General features: G+C 39.6%; 1 protein-coding gene across 2 annotated transcripts; it reads right to left on the bottom strand.

The window, feature by feature from the left end:
* Window positions 1–599: 599 nt before the first annotated feature.
* Window positions 600–22,656, bottom strand: PIP4P2 (phosphatidylinositol-4,5-bisphosphate 4-phosphatase 2). Of its 2 annotated transcripts, none has more exons than XM_030446034.1 (7): window positions 22,444–22,656; window positions 16,476–16,621; window positions 14,993–15,099; window positions 13,135–13,258; window positions 10,576–10,628; window positions 3,302–3,392; window positions 600–2,215 (listed from the first exon to the last, which is right to left on the bottom strand). In XM_030446034.1, the coding sequence occupies exons 1-7, from the start codon at window positions 22,547–22,549 to the stop codon at window positions 2,072–2,074; spliced, it is 771 nt and encodes a 256-aa protein (XP_030301894.1). In that variant the 5' UTR covers window positions 22,550–22,656; the 3' UTR covers window positions 600–2,071. The 2 variants fall into 2 exon arrangements, with proteins under 2 accessions (XP_030301894.1, XP_030301892.1); XM_030446032.1 differs by having other exon boundaries at window positions 16,476–16,624.
* Window positions 22,657–24,521: the final 1,865 nt, after the last annotated feature.

Below are 24,521 nucleotides of genomic sequence, written 5' to 3' on the forward strand. Positions count from 1 at the left end.
ATCATGATGCACACAATTACTTTTTCCATGTATCTTCCCTTCTAAGCAAAAAGGTTGAGAAAATAAAACAAAGAAACACAAGACAGCTAATAAAGTACAGCTTAACATGGGAAGAAAAGATACAAACCCTCTTGATTCATTGATATAATGCACACAGGCTCCTCCATCTCTTACCCACAACCTCACTTAACTTACAAAAGCAGTGGATGATTTTCTGTGAAGTCCCAGCTTACTTTATTTCAGGAGGTTGAAAGCAGGCAAGTATTTAGAAATAAGAGACAACAGTAAAGAGTATTGGAAGGTTTAAGATGCAAATGAGTTCAGCAGATCTCTACAATGAAGGAATGTATGTAGCATTAGGGGAAAAATTATATTACCATATTTCCCTCAGTAAGCCATTGGCTAAAGACACAATCCCAGCAGTGGCCTCATCCCTTTTTTACTTCATTCTTCCCAAAACATCAACAACAAATTTGTTCTTGCTCTCTTTTATTCCTGAGACTATCATTTAGCAGACACACAATACATTGTGTGTTCCTGTATCATATTACAAAATTCTTCCACTGGTATACTTTTATTTATATAAATAACAAAGTAAATTAAGTTTGAATAATAATCTTTATTTCTTTATTAGTTTATTTGTAAAAGGTACATTGTAATCCTGAGCTACAGCTTTTATACATTTAGCATTATACAAAGACAGATCATTTACAGTTTGATCATTTACATTTATTGTGCTCCAAAATCCTTATCTGAATATCATTTTGTCCTAGCAGGAACATAGATAATTTAAATTACATGTATCCCTGAAACATCCACATTATTTTACCCATCTGACCCCATTATCTAAATTACTAGTCATCTAAATCACTCGGGACATTCCTTCTGAATTTAGCAGTAACTTGTTTAAAACTATAAAGTTGGGCAGTGCACAAACTGGTCCCTCAATCCTTTGTGAATACATCATTAGAAAAGAAACTTTCTGTTTCCGTATTCTCTTGGCAAGTCAGTGCTAAATTGACCAGATGTACTTCCATGGAATGGTCCAAGTAGTAGTTTACTCATTTCTTTATTACTCATTTTCTTATTACAGCAGTTAATGTGAATTTACACAGTGTCTCCCTTTGCAGTGACCAGTGCATAACTCTCCTAAATAGGGAAAGTCTGACATGATCAGAGGAAAGTAAGAGGCAACTCATCACCACCTTATTGTCACCTGTGTGACACTGAACTGTTACAAAACACATCATATGAAATGCTTCCCTTAGACCCTGTAAAGGAACTTGTATGAATAACCAGAGTTAAGTTCCATAATCCGAACATGGCTTTTAGGATTTGCCAGTTAGAAAAAAAAACAAAACACCAAACAAAACCATACACCAAAGTCCCAGGATCCTTGAGAAGAAAGCATTTATCCTAATAAATCCAATCCTGGATAAATGGAAATTTAATTGGACTACCAAAACAGTATCCCTCTACCTGAAAAATTTCAAAGCATACAGTGTTCACAAATGTCTCTCTAGCAACAGTGTCAGTCTTTATTTTGAAGTACACTCATAACTTTCATTTCCTGAATAAGGTCACTATGATCTTAGGCAAAAGATACAGTAAGCAGGGTTCAAGCAAAATGCTTATTGCTTAGGTTTTAAAGCAAGCCACTTTATTATAATCTTAGTTAAAATGGTAAGTACAAATGTAAAGCTACTGTAGAAACACTTAGAAACACTCTTGCTTTTAAATTCTTACTGATCATCTAGAAAAATGGAGACGGATTTTAACATAACAAAGGAAATGTAAAACTTAATACTGTCTGTTGAAATAAAATTCAACACCTACAAAGACAGACTTATGAACATGTAAACAGAGCTTTAGTATTCAGAGCTAGGGAATCTAGCAGCAAAACAAACTATTTGCATATTATGTAGTGCAATGAACATTTGTTCTTAGAGACCCCCAGTCTTAAAACTACTTTGAACAGAATGGAATCCTTACAGGACAAGGTTTTAAAAGAGTCCAAGATGTAATATCCAGAATTACTAGACGTTCATCTGCTTATAACCTAACAATTTCTCTATGCAAAACTGTGCTCTGGATAACTGACTTTAATGGCTCCCCAGTAGCAGGCTCGGATGAGACAGATTAAACCTAAGAGATAAGCAATAGCCCAAGAAACATATGTTGCGTGAAATCGCCTGGCGAAATCCTGTGTGCCAACCTAAAAAAGAGAAAAAAGTGTCAAACATACAGCACTATCTGCTGTAAAGGTAAACAAAAGAAGGTAAAAAAGAAGCATCTTGTCACCTTTATTGCTATGATAAGGATGAGATTTTTACAGTCATAGGATAATAGAGCATGGAAGGGACGTCAGGCAGTCTCTAGAGCCAACTTCCCAGCCAATGCAGTACCAGCTCTAAGATCAGACCAAGTGGCTCAGGGTTTTAATCCATCTGGGTCTCAAAACACTCCAAGGATGGAGACTGCAGAAGCCTCTAACTATGCTTCACAAGGAAACTTTCATAATTGGTAAGTTGGTAAGTATGTTAATAAAAAAATCTGTCGCTGTTTTTATTTCTGGCTGTCACTTTTCTATTAGTGCAAATGGAAAATCCTTCATAACTCATGTGAGCTCACAAAAAAATAGGTTATAATGCAAGTTAAAGGTATAGTGAGAATTCAACTGCAGGTACCTTCTCAATATGTTCTTTTCTGGGACTGCTGGGCAGAAGCTTGCTCTAACAACCAGTACCATATACTTAAAAGCCAAGCAAGCGAGATAGTTTTCAGAGTAACAGAGTTAAGAAAAATGTAAGCCTTTTAATTTGTAGATAGCTTGTTTTACTCCTTATTGCTTGTACAAAGGCACGTACACATTTTTATCTTTTGGAATCCTACTCCCCTCTACTGCAGTGGAACTGACATTCCTGGCTATACAGCAATATGTATTTCTACAGACCTGGATATATTGAGAGCCCTAGCAAGAAGAAGATGGTCCAGTATTTCTACACTGAAGGAAAATAATTTTTCATATACTTTAAATTTTTAGAGATACGAAGAATCAAAATCTAACATCAGGAAGAAGAGACTCTCAAAGTGCTGGAATATGATTTTTTTTTCAGGAACACTTAATTTTTTCCAGCTAACTCAGATGATTAAGTTAATTGTTTTAATAGGGAAAACACACACACACACACACGCACGCAATCTTAGGAGGTTTTACTCAAGTGCTGGTTGACCAAGGGAGCCCCTTTGTACATGCACACCCCTTCACACAGCTGCACTCCTATCAGAGTACATCACTCACAGTTAATCCAACTCCAATGAAGATGCATATCATTCCAATTGTAATGTATGCACAGCAACGCCTCCGTGGCAGTGCACTTCCAACAGAAGAACTGTTAAAAAATAAATGTTATTTAAAATTAAAATAATAAAAACCCAAAACCACACAACAAACCAAACCTCGAACATAAATAGCAGTGGTTCAGGCTACACGGGGGACAGGGAAAAGAATGGGATTACACATACACCATTTTAAGTTTAAAAAGTTCTAGGCAAAGTCTGCAATTATACCAAGCAGTAAAAGATGGTGTTTATTTGAAAGGGAAACTATTGAGGAAGATTATCTAGTATCTAAAAATCTGTATGCTTACTACAAAGAGAACGTACCACACCCATAGTCTGTGCCTACTTCATGCATACTTCCTATATCCACAGTGATCCTAGATAAGTATCTTAAATAGCCTTTGGACTGTAAAACCAAAGCTTATTTTGCAGCTTGCGTGAGGTTGTAAGATACCCTTTAGACTTTTAATACATCAGTGAATGGCTTTAATGCATTCAAGGCATCTAAGTAACTGGAAGTTACTTCAACAACCCCTAAATGTCATGATTAGCAACCTGCATAATCTTACCTCCTGGAATAGTTCACCCAGTACTACTGAGTGGCTAAACTCTACCCCATTTCTTGAAGATAAAACCCCCAAACCATTTTAGTAATAAGAATTAAATATTTTTTATGTTCAACATTTCCAAAGACTGAAACTCTTTAGACATTTTTAAGCCAGTTTTTGTAACTTACAAAACATGACAAGTTCTCTTCACTTTTCCAGTTTTCTCTTAGGGTTCTACCACAAGTTACAGGAGCTGCACAAATCACAGCTGACAACCAAGGTAAATAAACCCCCTGAAAGTTCTGTCATCATTTAGACAATGAGCTCCAAGACAACTTTGTACTAGCTTAATTAAGCAGGTAGAGACAAACAGAATACAAAATGTAAATAAAACATTACATTCTTTACTACAGATTAGACAAATTGTTCCAAAAACTCATCATTGTTCAGCAGACACACTTCCACTCACATACATCTATACTAATGAAGAAAACAGAAATATGCTTTAATTCCACTGAAACACAGTGAAGACAGACATAGGTCCACTGAAAGCAGTAGAGAGGCAAAGGTGCTTTCATAAAACATTTACCATCTATTTTAGAGGTATTTTTGAGACATCCTGAAGCATGGTATCGTTAGTTAACTATTTTATCCCATTCTGAGATATCAACATGCCTTTCGAAATACTGGGGTGCTTGTACTTTGTGTTCAAAGATACAAGAGAAAGTGATTTTCATCTCATGATAGTTGAACATATTTAAGATAAATGTACAACAGAAGAAAGCACGGCTGAACTATTAAAGCATTACATCTGTCATAAGACTCACCAAATTTCTGGCTTCAGCTAACTAGCTACATAGTAAGGCCTCATATGCTTAGCATGTGACTAGAATTTTTTTAAGCATTCATCTTAGAGAGCCTTCAAATAGATTGACTTAAGCTGCTTTGCTCCAATGTTCTTTACAAGGAATTTCTAAAATGCTCTAAGGAAAAAAAAATAAAACCCAGACCCACCCTCAAGCTAACATGCACACAGTGAGCTTCATTTTACAATGCACAGATTGAATACAGTGACCACTCACAAGCCACCTGTTACACATTATCAGAAGACAAAAAGTCCCAGAACTGTTCTGCTCATTCATTTCCCAGGGGAAATGAATTCTTATCAAAAGCCCCACTGTACACACTTGGGATGGGACTGAGGGGTGTATGTGGTCCAACAAAGGGGGGATAATTCCCAATCTCATCACCTTCTCACCTTCAAACTCAAACACTCCCCAAAAGCCACCCTTAAATACTTCTATAGACATTCTTGAAGAGGAGTGTGTTTTCCAATTCCAAGTTACACACAGGAAAAAAAAAAGTTTTATATAAGAGGGCAGGTACATCTCCAAAAGCTGAACTGATGAGCATTGAGCTTGCCAAATTGACCTTGGGTGCCCTCCTTTGCAGGATTTTCTGGCTAGGTAGTAAGTTAATTTTATTACAGAACAAGATACTTTAAGATAAGCTGGTAGAAATGTCATGTTCAATTCACCTAGAAGACACAGTATAGTTACTGCACCGAGTATTTCACAGGGAGACAATTTAGGTTGGGAAAAAGACCTTCGCTTTCAGAGTTGGCTCACATGACCTTGTTTTTGTAATTCTGAAGATGTGCTGTGTATTTTCCACCCATATTTCTCTCAAGCTCTGTCCTCTCCCATTCATTAAGAAAGACTGAGGAAGAAGCCATCATGCCTTCACCTCAAATATAGTATAAAAAAATGTAAAGAATGTCTCAATTTTAATAACTTTTTTCTTTCCACAAAGAGCAAAGATTAAAAATATATTCAGTTTCTACAGAATAGCTGTAGAATATAACTAGGAATATTTATCAATCCAAATTAATTATAATTTATTTTTCATCTCCTGACAATTATATTAGTCACTGGGCCACTCTAAATAGTGAGGTTTCCCTCACCTCAGATGACAAAAAAAATGAATTAACTTTGGATAACAGCAACTGAAGCTCTACCCCAAAGCCTACCAATTGTGGCAACTTTGACAGGCACATTCAGAAATATTAAAACTCGAGTCAAAAGGACATTTTTAAATTGCAGAAGCAGCTCTGTGCGTTGTGGGACTAATGAGAGAGAAGCTTCTCAAATGAGGGTTAAGTCTCTACAAAGCTGCCCAGAAGGCAGTGGTTCTTTCTTTCAGAGCTGCTGCTAAGGAAGCAAAGGCACCTTCCAGACCTTTGGGCAGCCACAGCAGATATAAAAGACATCAAAGCCAATTAAGCATCAGGTATTAATTAGTACAGAGAAAAACCACTACAAGGGAGAGAGGTTATTAAATGAGTAGCACAGTAAAGAATACAGGGTCTCCTGTGCTCCAAATAATAGGAATTGTTGCTAAGATTTCAGATGTACTTAGAAGGATAAAAAAGTGTTAAAAACTCACTAGGGTTCAACAATTTCTCACATCTTAAAAAGAAAAGTAACTAAGTTCTAAAGGAAAAAAAAAATTCACATTCTGAAACAGAACCTTTTACCATCCAATTCTCTTTCGTGTAGCTAGAGTCCCAATCCTTTAGTTTTTATATGATTTAACAAACAACCTGGGAAAGAGAGCAGCAGACAAAGCCAGTTCCTGCTTCTTCTCTTATCCTTACTCATCTAAGGAAGAGGCCTCTCACTCTTTTGGGAAACAGGCAGATAGACATCTGGTATTTTATACTCTGAATCACAGAACACTGTAAAAGTGAAAGAAACAGTTTATCCCCTTTTCAGGTGTCATCCTCTACACTACAAAATAAAACTATAGCTAGAGGCAACTGCTGCAGTGTATTTGTTGTCCTAATGCAGTAAGTAACATGTCCATGCTGGCATGGCCATTTGGTCATTTACCAAATAAGTGATTTCCTTATCCGTATCACAACTTATCTCCTGTATTTCCAAAATTGTTTTTCAAAATATTAAATTGGGGAGGGGAAGGCCAACAACAAGAGAAAGGACTTCTTCAAATACATGGCAAAAAAACCTAACATTAGAGGAAATATAGACCCACTATTGAATGAGGTGGGGTGCCCTGGTGACAGAGAATACAAAGGCAGAGTTATTGAATGCCACCTTTGTCTCTGCCTATACAGCTGGAGACTGTCCACAGGAGCCCGAGGCCCCTGAGGCCTCAGAGGAAGTTGGGATAAAGGAGGAATGTGCCGTGGTTGATGTGGACTCAGTTAGGGATCCATTAAGCAATTTGGACAAATCCTATGGGTCCTGATGGGATACACCCACGGGTGCTGAGGGAGCTGAGGCAGAAGTGACTCATAGGCAATGCCCCATCATCTTTGGTAGGGTGTGGGGAACAGGAGAGATACCTGAGGACTGTAAGACTTTAATATTCAAAAAGGTTAAAAGGGAAGGGTCTGAAAGAGTCCAGCACAGAGCCACAAAGATGACGGAGAAACATTTCCCATGTGAGGAAAGGCTGAGGCAGTTGGGTCTCTTTAGCTCAGAGGAGACTGAGGAGCAACCTCATTAATGTTTGTAAATATGTAAAGGGTGAGTGTCAGGAACATGGAACCAGACTCTTCTCAGTGATGTCCAATGATAGGACTGGGAGTAATGGGTGCAAGCTGGATCATAGGAGGTTCTGTGTAAATGTAAGAAAAACTTCTTTGCTGTGAGAGTGACAGAACCCTGGAACAGGCTGCCCAGTGAGGTTGTGGAGTCTCCTTCTCAGGATACATTCAAAACCCACCTGGACATGTTCCTGTGTGACCTACTTTGGGTGATCCTGCCCAGCACGAGGGGTTGGACTTGATCTGTCAAGGTCCCTTCCAACCCCTAAGATTCTGTGATTCTGTGTAATTGTCACATAGGATGACACAGACAAAAGAAAAGACACCGCAAAATAATAAATTGGACCACAATGGAAGAAGATAGATGGGATCAAAAAAACAAAACTCAAGATCCTGTTTCCCCCAGCATCCAGGTATGAACAGTTCCTTTGTTTATGTACTGAGGCCAAATTGCTTTGTTTTCACTGAACATTGTTTTGTTATTGACTTTTTTGTGTAATAGCACAACTTCCCCTGAAGTTTTACAAGGCATTCTTAATATCAAGATCTAGTCTCAATCAACCAAATTCGTGCTCACAAACAAGCTGTTTGCACAGATTCACTGAACTTTTTAAAAGATTTACAGTAAAATCATGAAAGTTATTTGAAAAATCCAAAATACTCAGATGACACCTTCTTGGAAAACATACTGTTACAGGATGCCTTTGCATCAGCCTACAGTATCTTTTTTTCACAGAATGTGTTGTATTAGAAGGAACCTTTACAGGTCATCTAGACCAACTCCCCTACAGTGAGCAGAGACATCTTCAACTAGATGAGGTTGTTCAGAGCCCTGTGAAGCCAGACCTTGAATGTCTCCACCACCTCTCTGCACAACTTGTTCCAATATTTCACCACCTTCATAATAAAGAGCTTCTTCCTAGTATCTAATCTAAACCAATCCTGCTCTAGTTTAAAACCAGTGCCCTTCATCCTATCACTAACCACTCTTGCAAATATTCCTTCTCCAGCTCTTCTGTAGGTACCTTTCAGATACTAGAGGGTCACTATAAGGTTTCCCCAGAATATTCTCCTCTCTCAGCCTGTCTTCATATGAGAGGTGAGCAATTTTTCAGTAACAATCATTAACTGAGTCAACAGAAGGAATGCACAATTTTGCATCTGACTGCTTGGCTACTAATGAAAGAAATTTTGCATTAATAAGCAGAACTAAAGAATCCCACATTCCTTTCTGACTACTTGGCTACAGGTACCAAAACCTCTGACAAAAGGCTGATAGAAAGCAGAAGGTCACTGCAGTTATTTATTCCATCATCATGACTCAAAGCTGTGCCCCAAATATGCTGTGCCCTGCATCCATGCATTAGAAATGTTTATGCACCTGGACATACAGAACTGCCCATCACATCTCAAACACAGAAAGATGCCAAGCAACTCATTCAAAGCCAAATTGCAATACTGTCTAGTTTGCAGCCTCAGCCCAAGGAAAGAATGCTTATTTGTTTAATTTATTTGTTTAAATTCATTTTGTATTCTGTAACTCAGATGCCACCCAAGCTGTCATCTTCACAAATTGTGGTGCAGCAATGCTCTGGCTTTATTACACACAGAGCATGCTTTGCACTTTTATAGACAAAAATGCAAAGAAATCCTTAGGCTCCATCTGTATTTTAAAATAAAAGCAACAGTTAAAATAAACAGCAACAATAAAATAAATCAACAGAAAACAGACCAAAAGATCACACAGGATGACTTCTAGACCACTGCCTGATGTGTGGGCTTTTTAATTATGGTTGGGGTTTTGTTTGGTTACTTTTTGGTCCTTTTTTTTTTTTTTTTTTTTTTTTTTAAGGTTAAACATCAAATAATTTTGTTGCAAAGGACAGTCAAGAAAAAAACCTTAGGTCAAATATCAAGTGTGACGTGATAAAATATAAAACATAGCTGCAATTAGTTTAAAGACAAACAAAGCAAACTACATAACACCAGCCCCTCCCTCCAGGATTGAAGACACTGAATGAAACTGTCAATTAAAAAACAGTCAATTAAAAAAAAATAAATCCCTGCAAAGCAACATCTTATCAAGACTATGAGTTTATCTGACTTGTGCAAACTAGAACATATCCATACTCCACACCCAATTGATTACACTCTTCAGATTAAATGCACCTCTAGACTGTCTGCTCTCTGAAATACTCCAGTAAAATATTACAGTCACTGCTGAAGCCCAGGCAATGCCAACATCTACATTACATTCATCCCAAGCCTTCTGCTTTATAAGGGACCTGCTGGTTATCCTACAACATGCACCACAGCTGTGGCTCTTCATTCCCAGTGGAAAACACATTTCCTCCCTTAACTGCAAATCATACTTGCCTATCAAAGGAAATAAATATGGACATGAGACGTAATATTTTTTATATCTTTTTTCACACCCTGTGGTTGAGATTCCATTCAAATTTGAAGTATGTCATTACTGCAGCTTCTAACAAGACTTCAAATAAAGTATTCCTGACCTATGATAAGAAAAGCCAAACAAATACTCAAAAGCCCCAAACAAAAAAAAACCAAATTCTTGGACCTTTTCTATAATTTTTTTTTCCTTCTTACTGAAGTAACAGCAAATGAGTATGTAAGTCATTCCATGATAATTCATAAACATTAAACAAGCTAATGCATTCAGATGCTTAACAAGTTAGTTGAGTTCACAAAATCAGTAAAACCTCTTTCAAATCAAGACAAGACAACTTCATTTCCTCCTTCTACAATAAGACTATTGAAGTTCTACATTTAAACATGGTATATGACTAACTGCATGCAGTGATACAAGTTGTTAATTTTGGCAACCCATTCCTCTTTATTGCTAGAAGCAAAAATAAACTGCTAACTAGTCAGAGCCTTTTCATAAAAGACAGGTTGGATTTGTCAGAATTACTGATTTGTGCATAGAATTGACAATTCATGTGCATATAGCATGCTCTTCAGCCTTGAAATCCAGATATGAATAGCAAAACTATCAGCACAATAAACACATTTTACTCCGAAGACTTTTACAGAAGAAGCATTGATAACCCATTTAACAGTTAACTTATGCAACCTTGCTTTCAGATCACTTACATTTTTTTGCAGTGTGGGCATTTTGCTAATGTATTAAACCTCAGTTCCATCCACTGTAAAAGAGAAAAGAAAAAGGTTAGTAAAATAGCCTGAAAAAATGGATTTTTTTGTACTTCATGCTAAATGACACTGAGAAAACATTCTGCTTCTCAGGCTTCTTCAACTCATTTCTTGATTTCTTTTCCAAACAAGCTGCCCTTTTGTCACTGGCAACCTAGCACTGGAACTTCCATGTGAAATTTTGCCATGACTTGCCTGGTAATAATAAGAAGAAAACTTCTGTAATGCTCCTCACCTGTGCAACATGTTTAGGAGCATTAATTCTACTTCTACAATCTTACCAGAGAAACAAGATAACTATCTGCCTCCATTCCTGTCAAAAGGTACTCAGTTTCACCTACTTCTACACACCAGAAGAGGGCTAAAATGCAGTTGCCAGTATCAGGGATGAAGACAGTACTCTTCAGAGCTGTTCTTTCAGCAACTAAAGCAGCAATTCCATAAACAGAAGCAAATCTAAATTCAGAACTTACATTTTATGCATCTGTAATTCAACTTCACTCCTGTACACTAGTTTTATCCTAGGGTAGGAAACTTGATTCCTAGAGTTACTCATTAACAATCTTCATAGGGTTTTATTTATTTTGAGATTTATTATTAGCCATAGGTATTAATGATACAAACTCAAACACATATGAGCTCCAACTTTTGATGGAAAAACCCCACAATCTATTTTCTTTGAGAGTTACCTGGAAACAACAGAAGGACTAATTGTTATGATGCCTTCTGAGTATACCAGAAATATTTGCAGAAAGGAAACAAAAAGGTAACCAGACATTCAAGCTACAAGAACTCAGACTGCATTAGCACAGTAGGGAAAAGTTATTTTCATGCACATTCTAATTTTTGGCACTTTGGTGGTTAAACAAGGAGCTTAAATCATGCTTAAACCTGATATTTTTATTCATATTCCAGAGTGAATTAAAGTATCTAATCTTGTTTCATGTTGTTAAGAAACCTGAGGTTCCAGTTATGTGAAATTTATCTCCCTGCCAGCAACACAATCTCTATTATTCCCACTGAAACAATACAACAAGTGATAGCCCAAATCCCTGGTCAGAGGTACTGAAACACATATGAGGGCTTCAGGGAGGTCTTAAATGTTTCAACTGTGGACAAAACCAGACATCCATCACAGGATTTACTTCAGCAGATTAAAACACTTTGTAGTTTCCTAGAGAATTTAAAGGGTTTTCTATCCAGTAATTTTAGAAATAATAGTTTTCATATTTGTTTAGTTAAAAAATAAAACTGAGAGCACACCTGACAAACCACAGTGCTTAGCCTACAGCCTGGGGCTTACAGTAACAGTAACACAGCCACAGCCTGAGTCCAGAAGCTCTCAAAGTCAAAACCAGACCAGATTGCAATTCAACAGCAGTCCTGCCCTCCTTCTCTTCTCTACAACTTCTCCCCATTTGTCTGAACTCCAGATCTGCCAGAAACAGTGGAAACTTTAACAAAGTGGAGAGTCCTATTAGGTTACTCAAGGAAAAGAAATACATAAAATCTGATTAACAAGATGTGAATACCTAGTGATAGTTCAACAAAAGTATCACTTCAATACGCAGTCATTCTCCCAGCTGAGATAAAGTCTAAGGAACTCAACAGCATGAAGTATGCTTTTAATAATTTATAAAAAAACAAACACGTGTAGGGAGCACAACATGGACTTACGCTTTCATACCAGGGGAAAAAAAGTCCTGGAAACGTGGTGAACAAGTTCATACTCTTAAAACAAGCAGAAAACACAGAACAAGCAACTGAATATTTGACCTTTCCATCCCAGTGATTGTAGCTTTGCTTGTCTATGTTACTTATTTTGCCAAGTAAAGCAAAGAAGACACTTCATTGAGTTGCTGAGCGATGCATCCAGAATTATGCATTTGCTTTACAATGTGGAGATATTAAACAGCAGAAATACCCTCACAGAAGCTCAGTTTCCAGGTTGGCCAAAGCGTTTTCTGTTTTCCATGTCTTTGCTCACTCTAAAAGCCAAGCAATTTCCTGGGTCGTCTCAACAAAAAACTTTGTTTGCAGAAACTCAAACTTAGTAACAGCAAAAAAGCAGAAGCAAAAGAGTAGTGGGAAAGCTGTATAAAAGTGAGGGGAAAAAAAGGCTACTTTCTTAACTGAACAGCTTTCAGGGGTCCACACAACAGCTGCAGAACTGCTCTCCTAACCACTGCTTAACACAACCAAGACTAAAAAGAACTTGGAAGCATAATTTCCTTTTGCAGCACTGTCCACTCTCTCATCACTAAGCAGAGTAAGACTGACTGGGCTTTATCCACAAATGCACACAAAAATAGTTAAAAGTCTTGAAATGGACATAAAGATAACCAAAGATCATACATCCATAACAATATGAGCAGAGAAGAAGCTTTAGTTCCTCAATGATGCCACAGAGTGAGGTAATACACTCTTAAAAGTGCTTACAATAAATAACTTGAGCTATAGCACAGTGAAGTGAGGAAGAGAATCTCATGCTTTACTTACAAGGAATGTATTTCCACAGTGCCCACATACCACTCTGGTTCCATCTGGTTGAACTGGCAAAGCAGGCTGAGCTGGCTGCTCTTCTGGGATCAGCATTACTGGACCAAGTGTAATGATGCGTCTACTGTGTTAAGAACATTAGATGTACATGTAATTAAGCTACCAAAGGAGAAGGATAATGTGTTTAAGCAATTAGCTCAGTCACTACCAAATATTTTACACTCTTAAAACTACAGTATGCTTTTTAAACAGATTATACACCCTGTTTTGGTCTCTTTCCAAAGTGTTTTCCTTTTCGGCTTTGAAAACATTCTCTTTCACTGTACAATCAGCCATGCAAGCCAGAACCCCACAGAGCTCAAAGACTTGCCATAGTATGGCAGAAACACTCTTCAGGAAAATTAACTCTTAACACACAAGCTGAGCAAGCCCACGAATTGAAATGTATATACCCATGTGAAACATAGAAGAAGTAAAGACTCTTCCATAACCTATTGCTCCTCAACAAGTCAGACACTCCTCTTTCCCACACTACTGACAACCATATCAATATAAGCACTGCACCTGCATTTGGACAGAAAAAAATCCATCCAAATAGAGTGAACTAACAAAGAAAACCACCCAGGGTTGACTAAATGAAAATCAATTTTCTTTAAGAATATTTTGTAAGTATTTGCCTTTTTCATCCAACGTTTCCAATTTAATTATATGATTTTTCCTTCCAAAATTACAGCACCCAAATTAACCAACACAAAGCAGAATCAGGATCAGACTTCCTAGCATGAAAAAAAGTCAAGAGAAAAATTAAAACATCACTTAACTTGCATGGCATCTCTTCATATACAATGAAAATTCTGGATGGCTTCTCTTTACTCTTGCCTTTAGGATATACTCATGACTCTGCTTTGAAGTACCTCAATTTTGCTTATCTTCTAGTATGACAAATACATAAGCTATCTCAGGAAAACTGCTTAGATATATGCTTTGGGGTTTATTTTAATAAAATTAGGGAGTTTCTGATTCAACCTGGTCACCAACTATATAATGAATTACAACTGAAGTATCCCATGAACATTTCTTCACTCTGTGAAAATACTTCTAATGTTACAAGTTTTCCCCAATAATGCACGTTAAAAAAAATAAAGAAAGAAATATCCCCCTCCCCTAGCCTCGAACTATATTTCAACACCAGATTGGCAGACTGCTGACCAGGGCATTAGGTGTGGTAGACCTTCCTTTCAAGTATGTGCAAGACCTAGTTGTTGTATCAGCTTCTCCTTTTTGAACTGCACTACTTACAATGAAACTACAGGTAACTAAAGATCCTACCTCAGTGGGATCTTTAACACCCTGAAACCTAATAGTAAGTATGATCACAATAGCAATCATGCTCATTTCTTTTACATTTGTGTATAATAAAGTTGAGAGCTGAGAGGAAATGGGAAATGCAGCACAACTAAGAAGGGAGAACAGAACTGAAACCAAACTATGCTCCCTCTCCTGTTTCATTCTGAAGTCCCCACTCCAAACTAGGCAAAGTGAACAATCTGTGGGTTTACAGTAATTAGGTTGGCAAAAATGATGAATATTACATCCCAGAAACAAGAGGAGATTTTAATCTCTGTTGTTCTTTCCCTATAAAGTAGCTTTGTTGTTCGTTCCTTATAAAGTAGCTTCTTCTTTAAAGTCAGTCTTAAAAAAATTTCAAAATCAACAACACTACCACAACCCATCTCTGCAGTAAGTCATTAATGCTCTGTTCACATACAGAAGCTTGAATCTCTTAGTTTTAAATATTCAACACAAAGCACCACTGCTTTAAAGAAAATTATCTCATGGCACACTTTTTAATTCTTACCAGTTTGGTCTTGGACAGCCTATTTTCCGAGATGTATCCTTACAGATAAGGAGACAATTACATTGACATCTAACATACTTCTTCCCTGAAGGAGGATTTTTGATTGGCTGAACAAACAAACAAAAAAACAACCACACACCAGAAAACACATATCAGAAGTCAAGGAAATTAAGGTTTTTCTCCTCCCACTCCCCCCCCCCCCCCTCAAAACAGTACAACAAAGCAGAACAACTTTACTGGCAACTTCTTCCTAACAGAGAAATGCAGTTCCTCTTAGAACAAACTCAAGAGTCAAGAAAAAAATTAGTCTTCTCCATGTTCTCAGAGAAAGAGTTACAAATTTCCTCACTAGAACAAACAAGATATTCTGAAAAATACCAGAAAACATTCATATTTTAATAATGAAGAGCTCAACAGTTTAGTTATTTTTAAAAATGCAAACTTAAGTAGTGGTATATTTAAAAAAAAACAACACCCAAAACCTTTAAAACATCAGGCACACCTCTTAGTCTAACACAATGTCTTTATTCAACAGTGAAAGGACCACAGTCTGGCTCTCAGTCACTAAAAGAGTATGTGGACATCTCTGAACTCTAATCTGATTTTAAACTATATTGGAATTATATTTCTCCCTGGGAGTCAAACTTCTGAATCCCCTTCACAGAGCAAATCACAGGTTTCAAAAGCTGCAAGATACTGTTTTTAGCCAAACCCACTATGCACTGGTGGGGAAAGTGAGTATTAATGGCAGGTTCCCTACTTTCTTTTTTAAGAGGGGAAAAAAAAAAAAAGCTCTCCTTCAGACTTAAAACTTCCCGTTTTCTAGAAAAAAAAATGAAGTTATTTTCATAAAATAAATCCAATCCAGTCTTCATATAAATGACCCCAGCAGCTATGAAGTGCTGCATCCTGAAACTAAAACTGGCAAGGAGGAAAAAAAAAAAAATAGAAGCAGAAGGCCAAAAGCTGAAGACTTGAATTAAGGGGACTAGAAGTAAAAAGGTCTGTGATCACAGAGAGAACCTACAATTTCCACTTTTCAAAATTGTTGTGTTACCATTTGTTAGCAAGCTAACAAACTGACTGAATAGCAGTATTACTGGAGGAAAGCACACATCCAGGAAGAGATGTGACTCTGTTCCCCTCACATTCAAAATACTCTTCATGCCACCAAAACAAGTTTCACCCTTCTTTACAGAAGAGTAATTACTTCAACCACATCTTTGCTTTTTGTCCTCTGCAAAATAAAGAAACATCCTGTGCAGCCTCACCAACAAAGAGCACTATGATTTATTCTACTTGCTTATGGCCATCCCTGTGCCAGCAACCCTGGAACTTGCACACCAGCTGCACTGACAGGTCCTTTGCAGGGATAGGAGGAAGGGACTCACCCTCTGGAGGTGAGGAGATGAATTCTACCAGTAAATGTTCAGCCTTGCCCCACTTCCCTTCACAAAAAAGAAATGCTAAAAATCCATTTTACCGTAGCTTCATTGCAAACTGTGCACTTAACAACATGTTGGTGTAGTTTGCCATCCAAATTGATCAGTGACTGGCACACACGGCAGTTTATTACAGGAACACCACTGGCACCTGGACTTGCAATGGCAGTGTAGGGAGGAGGAAGCTCTGCTGCAAGAGATCAGGAAATCTCAGTTGAAAAACCAAACAGAGGATCTTAATACACAGTCAGCAAAGACAGTCTCTAATAGTCACGGCCTCAATAAAATAATTTTTAAAAATCACATATTACTAGTATAAATGTAAGACAGATGTGTTTGCTTTTGCTTTCCCCACAACTTCTGTATAAAAAAACATCAAACCTACCTGTAGAGAAAGCATAACCAGCAAAAGAAAGACACAGTAAATTACCCCAGAAAAGTGAATCAGACCCAAGGCCCATCAATGACACTTTATTTTCAAACCAACTTTTTAAAAGTGTTTAGATGGGGGAGGCAGGGGGTTCCGCAGGAGAACCAAGCCCTAAAGCTACGAGATGACTAGGAACAAGAATGGCTTCTGAAGAAAAACAGAAGATAAACAAAACACAACTAAGCAGAAGAGCCTATGCCACCACTTAGACATCTGGAGAGACTGAAACATACACAAGTATTTATTTCAGTAACAAATGCTACAGATAAGAAGAATTCAATTATGGAAACAGGTCTTAGATGGAAGTGGCATGAAGTGCTTCTTTGAGTGCAACAACAGCAAATTTATGCTATCTTGAAGAGGAAAACAGATGAACTTAACCCTCAGAGCTTCTGCTTTTAGGAGTTCCAGATGTTTTTGTCATCCAAAAGCTAAAGCACAGATGCACATGGAGGTTAAGTCACATAAGAGAGGCTAACACAACAAAGAACATGGGTGGATTCAGGCCTCTGTGGAAGAGCAGACTTCAACTTTGCCACTCCTGGATCCACAGCAAACCAAGGAGGAAATACTCAAGATCCTTCTTGGTTTAAGAATCCATGGAATGAAAACAATTAAATACAGCAACCTCTCATGAGCTTATTGCCACAATTATTTGGCATGTAGTAGCACCAGCTTTTATTTCATCAAGAAGTTCAGAGCTCTTCAGGTAAGCAAACAAGGAACAGGCATATTTAGTAGTTCATAGTTAACTTCTTTTAATGGTAATCATTTGAAATTATTAGCCTTAGACTTCATTAAATTATTTTCTAATTAGATCCAAGCAGCCACCAAAATTGTCAATGAGAAATCAACCTCCTTTCAGTTTATGAACAGGACTGAACAGAGTGGTTGGTACCTGCTGGAGGGGTGGGGAGAAAAATCACAGACTGCTATCAAAAGCTCAAAGTGCAAGTATTAAATTCATGTCAGGAAATATTTATCCCTTCTTCATTCTGTTTTAAAGTGAATGTCATGAGCTGGAAGGATATAAAGGAACCCTCTCTGCCCTTCAGATCCACAAAATTCAAAACCTTTGAAGCAGCACTGCTATTCAGTGCTCCCTCTGCTACCTGGCCTACAAACAACCCAGACCCATACTTGATTTTAACTTGCAAAGGCAGCAGAAAGAAGGGAGACCCTTTGAAGGTCTCAGAATCACATCGAACATACTTAAATTATTGCAGACAAGAATCAAAATTAATTTATACACAGTAATGGAGTTCTGAAGTAATTGCACAAACTGATGCTCTGGTAGCTGAGTAACCAAACTTCACACTTTTAGCTGTGATATCCTGGTTGCAGAAGACAACATCCTCAAGAAATGTCCGGTAAGTTAAGGGTGGTCTTTTTTTTTCCTGCTTCTGAGGAATTACAGTAGCATCCAGTTGGACATTAGGAAAAACAGTATTTTACATTCCTGTGATACCCTATTTTTAGTACAAAACTGCAGCAGGCAAGAGAGAAGAAATTACAACATATTAATAAAAACATATACAGGAAAACTCCCAAGACCCTCACCCTTTGGCAACTGGAAACAATCTTAAGCTCACTGAATCACTACAGTTGATTAGGTTTGAGATTTGGCTGATGGGAAAAGCAGTGTCTAAGCTGTAAGTGGCAAAATCAAGGCTGCTGCAAGGGGCTTTGGCCATACACACACTGCTTCCCTCCTCCTGCAGCAAGCAGCTGACACACTTTCTGGTTCAAAGACTAGGCAGCCATAATAAAACAATACGCATGTCCAGCAGACTGAACACCAAACTCTGTCAAGAGTTCAATTCCAGATTTAAGGTTGCTTTGCTGAAAAGCAACAAGCATGCCACAGAACTTCTTTGCTTTGTCCTCTCCATTTACAGTGCAACTTCCCAACTATCAGCTGGGCACAGGGCAGCTGTTCTAAGCAAAGGCAAACAGTATCTGGAAGAGTACTAGGAAGTAAAGAACACACACCCCCATTTCCCTCCCAGCCTTTCAGCTTTCCATGATCCTGGAATACCTTAAGAATTGACAACTATAGCCATCTAGACATTCAGAATATTTTATACCCTATTTGTAAGTGACAATTCTTTGGCTTTTCAAAGTCAGTTGAATGAGGTGTGTGAGCACATACAGACAGAGCCAGCCACCTTTCCAGCTTCACACTGGAGCTGCTCGGCTTTCAGGTAAGCAGCCTCTCCATTCCTGTCCCTGCTGGCTCAGCAGATTTCAGAGAGGAAGAGAATAATGGCTGCTTTTCAGAGTGGTGCTGCAGCAAATAGCATTTGCTACGGAGAAGAAAGCAGGAGGTATCTTGGCACTGCAGCCTTCATGCTTAAAGAAAAAAAGCATCAGGAAGACAGACTGTCAAAAAACTAACCAGCAAAACCCTCCAAAATTAAGTTTAAAGAAAAGTATATTCGGGGAGGGGGTATGAAAAGGAAAGTGAAGTCATTGTCCATGACTGGTTGCTTAGTATCCCTTAACAAAAAGACTGGCAGCTTTCAAAGCAAAGTAACATGGTATTACTTCTCTTTGAGGGTGGGTTTGGTTGTTGGGTTTTTTTGACAGCTTGAATTTCAGGCTAACTATAACATCTAAAACTCATTCATAAAGGTCCATCATGTTAAATGTCACTGGATGGTAGGCAAGTCTCACATATATACCAGAGGTTTCATGACACATGCAATGAAACACTGAATTTCCTGCTGCTGACATACCACTTTACAACTGTATGATCACTTTTTAGTAAAAAAAAAAACCAAATAAATCTAACAGGAATTTGTTCAGCGAGATTAGCAGAGCACCTCATCATGCTGTACATCTGAATCTAACTGACAATTTCCTCCTCATCCTCACAGGACAGAGATGCAGTGCAAGATACCATTCAACCTTTAGAAACTCCTTGTAGTGCCTACACACTTTTCTCCCTTGGTATGTAAAGGGCAGCTCCACAGGGACCACCTGTAGCTTACCTGGGCCAAAGAGAAATTGGTTTGTTTTGCTTATTTGACTTAAAGAAAAAAAAGTTTTCTTTATTCTGACATGGAAGGGGTTGTAGGGAGGGAAAAAGAAGTATTTATGTCAGAAACAGGTAGTTAAAGGTAGAAAGCTGGAAGAACAAAAAAAAAGGAAAAAAAAAACTGCACTGAATAGCCACATTGCTGAGGTGACCAGATGACGGTCCCACCCTTTGTCTCTGAATAAAGTTTCTTAAACACTGTGCCCTGCATCCACATCAAAAATATTTTTCTGAACCTTTACCAGGATTTGGCCACCCATCACCTTACACTGAAAAGGGTCAGCTGGATTTCAGCTGCAGCCCAACAAGGGAAGAGGAGGCTACTTTCAAATAACAGCCTCTCTAATTTAAAGCTCAGGAGGACATATTGGGCACAGTAGATAATTACAAGGATAACTATATTAGTGAACATTCAGGTGGTAGTTTGGAGGGCAAAGGTCGTCTTCCTCTTTCCTCTGCAGCTCCACACCAGTCAAGCTACATTAAGCAAGCTCTTAGAATCTCTGCAGAATGAGGTTTGGAAACAAACCTAATCTCGCCACAAAAATACTTCTTTCCTCTACATCTAGACTTGTGCTAGGAAGAGAGCTAAAGACTACCTGCTAGCTAAAAAGGCACTTCAGCTTGCATAGATCCTTCCACTAAGTATGACTGACAAAGAAAGGAAACTACAGTTAGCCACCCTGTGTCACAGCTCTGCAGAATTTTGTTCTGCAGATACCTTTTTGTTGGTTTTGTAGAGCAGCTTCAAAGTGCTACCTAGTATGCTTGCTTGTAGACCAACCAAGAGATCCTCAAATTGTGATCAGCTGTTTGACATTTAAGAAAACTCTATGGTTCCTCCCCACTCCTGCACACAAGCCACTTATCTCAAGCACCACATCCCACCATCAGCCCCAAACCAGTTAACAGGAGTTAACAGACAGGGCCTGAAGATGCAGGACACAGCTATCAACGGAATATGAGCATTTGGGGTCAAGCCTGTTTCCAGGTCCTGAGTTTTATCCTGGGTTTAAACAAAAGTCACTGATCCAACACTTTTTCATTACTGTTTATGAAGACACTCTTTAAAATAACTTGAAATGTATGCCAAAATAAGGCCTACTAAGGATAAAAACATCAACTATCAGAATTTAAACTAAGTTTTTCTGGATTATTTTTTATACTTATAAAGAATTATACCAGTCCTATACAATTTGATTGGGGGGAAAAAAAAAAAGTTTGTACATTTCAAATGAAAGCGAACAGTCAATACCAGCCACAGTACAAACTGCAATGCATTTTCCTATCAAGGCAAAGAGGATTAGCTTTGCACAGGTTTAATTATTATAAAACACAGATATGCTCATTTGTAGCATTCTAGTTACATACACATGTAATAAAAACTTGCAAATACATAAAACCCCTAAGGAAGCCGAGAGTCTGCGAGATCAGGACTGTAATCTTACATTTTAAAAGCTACTGCTAGCAAAGCTACACTAATCTTATTTAGCCTTCATTGCTTTAGCTTTCTCCCCTCTTGGTTTCTGCTCTAAAATGTTTAGCTGGAAAAAAAAAAACCCTCTCAATATATTTTGTAAACTTCCCAATTTATGTTTTCCAAGTAATTTTTTCGTTTGCTTACTAAATATTCAGTATTGATCAATAAGATGATTTTCCTAAACCTGTTGAAGAAAATTAACACCAGACCACCAAGCCACAATTGCAGATATGTAACCACAACATCTGACTGGCTTTAAAGATAAAGCCAAACCCAGCGATGGCCTTGAAACGTGTTTGCAAGGACATCCTAGTGGTTTTGGACTTCGACTACCACACTGCACAGAGACCCTTGCTTATTTAATTTGACTGCCAGAAAAGAAACCGATCAGCTGGCACCTCCTGGGGAAAGAGCTTCGACGGTCACTGGAGATGGAACAGGGATCTGCGTACTTGATTTCGCCTCTGCGTTGCACTGCACCCTCCAGCTCACCGCACCGAGTTCTGCTGTTCATAGCGAAGGACCTCTTACCTAATCCTGCTGTTAATTAATGGGGGAACCCAACTCCAACAATTACCTTGCAAGCCCCGACACGCCAGTGAGTTATAATAAGCAGACCGGTTCAGGCTTGTTCTGCCACTGCAAACCATTATGCTATTTTTTTTTCCCCCCTCTTGAAGGGCTCACGCCAGAGCGCGGAGCACGGCCTACCCGGCCCCGAGCGGCGTTACCTGTTGTTCCTCAGCTCGCCCCCCACCACCGGGACATGGCCAGGGCTTCCCCCAGCCCCCCCTCACATCGGCACCTCCCGGCCCAGCCCCTCCACTGTCCCCGGCCCCCCTGCCCCCCCGCAGCGGCCGAAACTTCGCCTGCCGACAAAGGCGGAGGGCGCCTTCGCTCCGCCGCAGCGCAGGGGCCCGGCCCCCCCCGCCCCGAGCACCCCCCGGGCCTGCCCGCCCCACCCCGCCGCCAGCCCCGCGGCACCCGGGCCGGCAGCCGGCCCAGCGCCCGGCACAGCTCCGGGGCGGCGGGCGGGGAGGGCTGCGGCAGCCGCTTTACCTTTGGTGGTGCTGTCCGGCAAATAGGGCGGCGCGGTCGGGGTGACATTGCCAGAGCCGGGAGCGGAGAGCAAAGGGGAGCGCTCGTCTACCCCCTCCGCGGCCATGGCTGCGGCGCGAAGGGCCCTTCCCACTGCCGGGCTCTCGGCGAGGGGCGGGGAAGCGCAGAGGAAGGGGCTGGGGATGAATGGGAGCGGGGCGGGGAGGAGAGACGGAGGGGCGGGGGGCGGGGACTGCGCTAGCTCGGGGCTGCCTTCCCCCGTCACGGGCTGATGAGCGGGGCAGGCCGGGGAGGGCCGGGCTTCCTCCGGAGGAGCAGGAGAGGGCGGGCGAGGGCTCCTCCCTGCAGCCCGCCGGCAGCCGCAGCGGCGCCGGAGGAGGGTTCGGGGCGGGGAGCTGCGGCCCAGCCCGCCCCTCGCTGCATCAGGGAACCGTGCGGGGTCCTCTCGCCCCGCCGTGCCCCAGCGAGCTCGGAGGGGTAGGGCCTGGAGCCCAGCGCGGAGCGGTAAATCGAGGGCATGTTCGGCAGGAAAGTGTTGGGGGAGAAACGTAACAAGCCCGTTTTTGCAGTAATATTTTTTGCTAGTGTTTCGGTTTGTTTTTCTCTGAAATGCTGTGGTTTTAAATACCAATATCAGGAAAGTGCGGTATTTGATTTAACTGCTACCAGTCGCCTTTTCCAGGGGTATGAGGATGCAGACCAGCAGTGATCAGCTCGACTGAGGCTGTACCCATCGAGGTGTGAAAATGGTGGTAGCCCTTAAAGCCACTCTGAACAGGAGGAGATAAATCTGCACGTTACCAAATTTGCTCAACCGAGAAGACTTTTCTGGTGTCACTGAGCTCTCTGAGGACATAAGGACTTAATTTCCTTCTGCTAGACAGCCTGCTTGGGCACCATCTGGAGGTCTCGAGCAGAGGGAAAATAACCTCCCCTGATGAATTTTTCAGCCTACAGACAAGACAGATGTTTGTTCCATGTATGCCATTTCCACCCGTTGTCAGAAATTGCCAGGTTGTGGTAAGTGATGCCACAACCTAAGTAGTTACTTGGTACCCAGGCAGACTCCAGTCCTCACTGCCAAGTGCCACCTGGTGCAGTTACCCAGAACCACACTGCTTCTCACCACACATGATGTGAAAAGCATGCAAGTGTTTTCCTAAGAACTGGATAATGAATTACAATTGGAGAACTTTACCGTATAACATAGTGGCCTGAGAGTTCATCATATTCTGGTCATGTTTCTTCTTTAATAATATGTTTTCTAAGATTGAATAGTATTTATTACTTGCATCATGTTGAAAATTTTCTGTGGGAGTAGTTTTTCACCAAAAAAAAAATTGAATCTGTGACATCAAACCATTATACAAAAACAGATGTGTACTTGAGAGACTTTGAGAAATAAAGTATTAAAGAGGCTGCTGTATGTCATTCCTGTAAGATTGAAATTATTATTTTTACTTTAATAACTATAATATAGAATTAATAAACTATGGTAGTATTCTGATGGCGAACACTGTTGTTGTACATTATTATAATGTTAAAAAAAATCTTTTATTTTGAGATGTTGTTCTTTCTTTCTTATTTTGGACAAAAATATGTTTTGAACAGTTTATTTCCTGAAGAAATAAACTCTGAAATAGAGCAGGCTCTGATGTTACCACCCAAGGAATACTATGCTCCAAGGCAGCTGTTTGCATTAAACTGTCTGCATCGTGCAAACAATGCAGTCATGCCACGTCACTCTGCTCTTCCCTTGGAAAATGTGGCAACTAGCTTGGAAGATGCTTTTTTGTAAATTACCTTGAGCTTTCAGTTTCCAGTCAGCTTAAAAAGAACTTTCTCCAGGTCAAATAAATACTTAAAAGCTTTTTTTTCATGAGGATTTTTATGCCTGTTTCATAGCCCCAGATCCTTCATCTTGCTGAGGTGCTGTGAGGCTGACATTAGCAGCTCAAAAGATCCTTGGTATTACCTGTCAGGGCAGCAAAAAGTTACCTTCAGTTAATCTTCAGCCCATGATTTTGCTGTCTCAGTTTTCAACAAGTTTTCAACATTTTTGCTATGCCCAGTTTTCA

Source organism: Calypte anna, chromosome 2 (assembly GCF_003957555.1).
Source record: "Calypte anna isolate BGI_N300 chromosome 2, bCalAnn1_v1.p, whole genome shotgun sequence".
NCBI classification, from domain to species: domain Eukaryota; kingdom Metazoa; phylum Chordata; class Aves; order Apodiformes; family Trochilidae; genus Calypte; species Calypte anna.